The sequence below is a fragment of the Sinocyclocheilus grahami genome, unplaced genomic scaffold (genome assembly GCF_001515645.1).
Source record: "Sinocyclocheilus grahami isolate Dianchi unplaced genomic scaffold, SAMN03320097.WGS_v1.1 scaffold116.1, whole genome shotgun sequence".
NCBI lineage: Eukaryota > Metazoa > Chordata > Actinopteri > Cypriniformes > Cyprinidae > Sinocyclocheilus > Sinocyclocheilus grahami.
Genome location: NW_015505295.1, coordinates 232 through 2,013, shown reverse-complemented (window position 1 = coordinate 2,013; position 1,782 = coordinate 232). Strand labels below are relative to the sequence as shown.

The 1,782-nt window shown below is 35.2% G+C and overlaps 1 protein-coding gene across 1 annotated transcript in view; it reads right to left on the bottom strand.

Annotated features, from left to right (window-relative positions):
* LOC107589455 (sodium/hydrogen exchanger 3-like) overlaps positions 1-1,481 on the bottom strand; it is a 32,864-nt gene extending 31,383 nt beyond the window's left edge. Inside the window, exons 1-3 of the mRNA XM_016277906.1 lie at positions 1,460-1,481; positions 1,015-1,206; positions 827-912 (exon numbers count right to left, since the gene is read on the bottom strand). Of these exons, the coding sequence (XP_016133392.1) occupies positions 827-912; positions 1,015-1,206; positions 1,460-1,481 (300 nt within the window). The remainder of the gene's footprint in view (positions 1-826; positions 913-1,014; positions 1,207-1,459) is intronic.
* Between the last annotated feature and the right edge of the window lie 301 nt (positions 1,482-1,782).

The window sequence follows — 1,782 nt, the reverse complement described above, 5'->3', positions numbered from 1 at the left end:
AATATACCCAATGACCTGAAGGATCATGTGTGTTCATTCAAAGAAAGGTTTTCCTATTAATTAATTAGCAAAGAAAAGTCCTTCCCTTGTGGATTTTCTTTATGGGCAAGGAAGCGATTTTCTTCACCTAAATTCCAGGAGGTCGTAAATGTATCGGGTGTCAGCATTGCTATAGAACCAAGGCCTGTTCAGCTTCCTGGGGTGTTACAGAGTATTTGTTAAATCTAGCTAACAAAATATATATTGTGTGTTTGAGTGGTCCAGACGCTACAGCTGAAATCAGGGTTTCCAGACATTTGAGCACAATTTAAAACCTAATAATCATGAGAAACATTTAATGTTTCAATCTGAAAATGAGACTGAAATCATGAAATCACACATTGTTAGTTTATACAAGCCATTATTAATATTTGTTGTGAAACTGATTCAGACTTTGTCAGAGATTTCAGTGAGTCTCATTTGATCTGAGAATGAGAATTTAGTTTCTAGACTAAATATTAATATTTCATTCAGCATTGGTTACTATGTTGTTGCTAGTGTTCTCATTGGTCAGATATGATTAAGATGATTTATTTTAACTCTTCATCACATGTTTAAGCTGAATAAATGCACTTGTTTTCTGATCTGATGTTCAGATCAACAGACTCTTACTCGTGTGATCTGGATTAAATATTGAAACATGATGAAAGATGAAAGCAGGAAGATCCAGAGCTACAGATTACTGACTATTGATCGATAAGATCCTCAGAGAGTCAAGAGTACAGAAGAATGGAAAGAGTGTGTGAGTGAAGGAGGTTGTGAATGTGTGTAGATGTGTGTTAGTTACAGGATCAGAGAAGGACACTGTTCCTCCGTCATAGTCCAGATTCACTCTCACACGCTCAATCTTACGTTTAACATCAAAACCAGAACCTGGAAACAAACCATACGTCACAAACCAGACACCAGTGTTAAAGAAACCCCGTCTCTTCCTCTGGTTTGATGCTGTAGTTACTCCAAGTCTCCAGTGTTTACTCTGTTTAAGCTCCACATCCCAGCAGTGTGTTCCTGAGTTAAACCCCTCTGAACCCAGAACACAGCGATCACAGTCAAATCTCTCTGGATTATGAGGAACAGGTTGATCATCACCGCTGTCTCTCACACTGGTCAGATCATCAGACAGAACGAGACGTGGATGAGCCGTGTTTGGATCCAGAATCACAGGAGCTGATGAGACACAATCAACAGATGCTGTTATTCTGATGTTCATATAATGATCAAGAGTGAACACAACACAGATGATTATGAATTGTGATCAAACACATCAGACATGTTCCTCTCATCACTGTCAGTCATTCTCTGTGTGATTTATCAATACTGACCGTTACATCAGAAACAGTGAGGGACACAAACTCATTTCTTTTACGCTCTCATTTATATTACATTACAGTCAGAAGCTGCTATTAATACAACATCTTACCTTTCAACAGAACTGTACACATGATTTCATATTCAAACGAGATAAACTATATAATAATAATGCAGAAATAATGATTATATCTATATGATTCTCCTCAGTGTTTCTCTTGTTTGAATCACAAAGCTTTTACTGAATGCTGCCTATTGTTATTAATAAATAAACACTAGATATTATTCCACAATAATGTGGTGAAATAATAATAATAATACTAAGAATATTAATAATAATAAAAATGTTATTATTATTATTAGTAGTAGTAGTAATAATAATAATACGTTTTATTAATAATAATACCAACAATAAGCTTGCTGATATTAACAAAA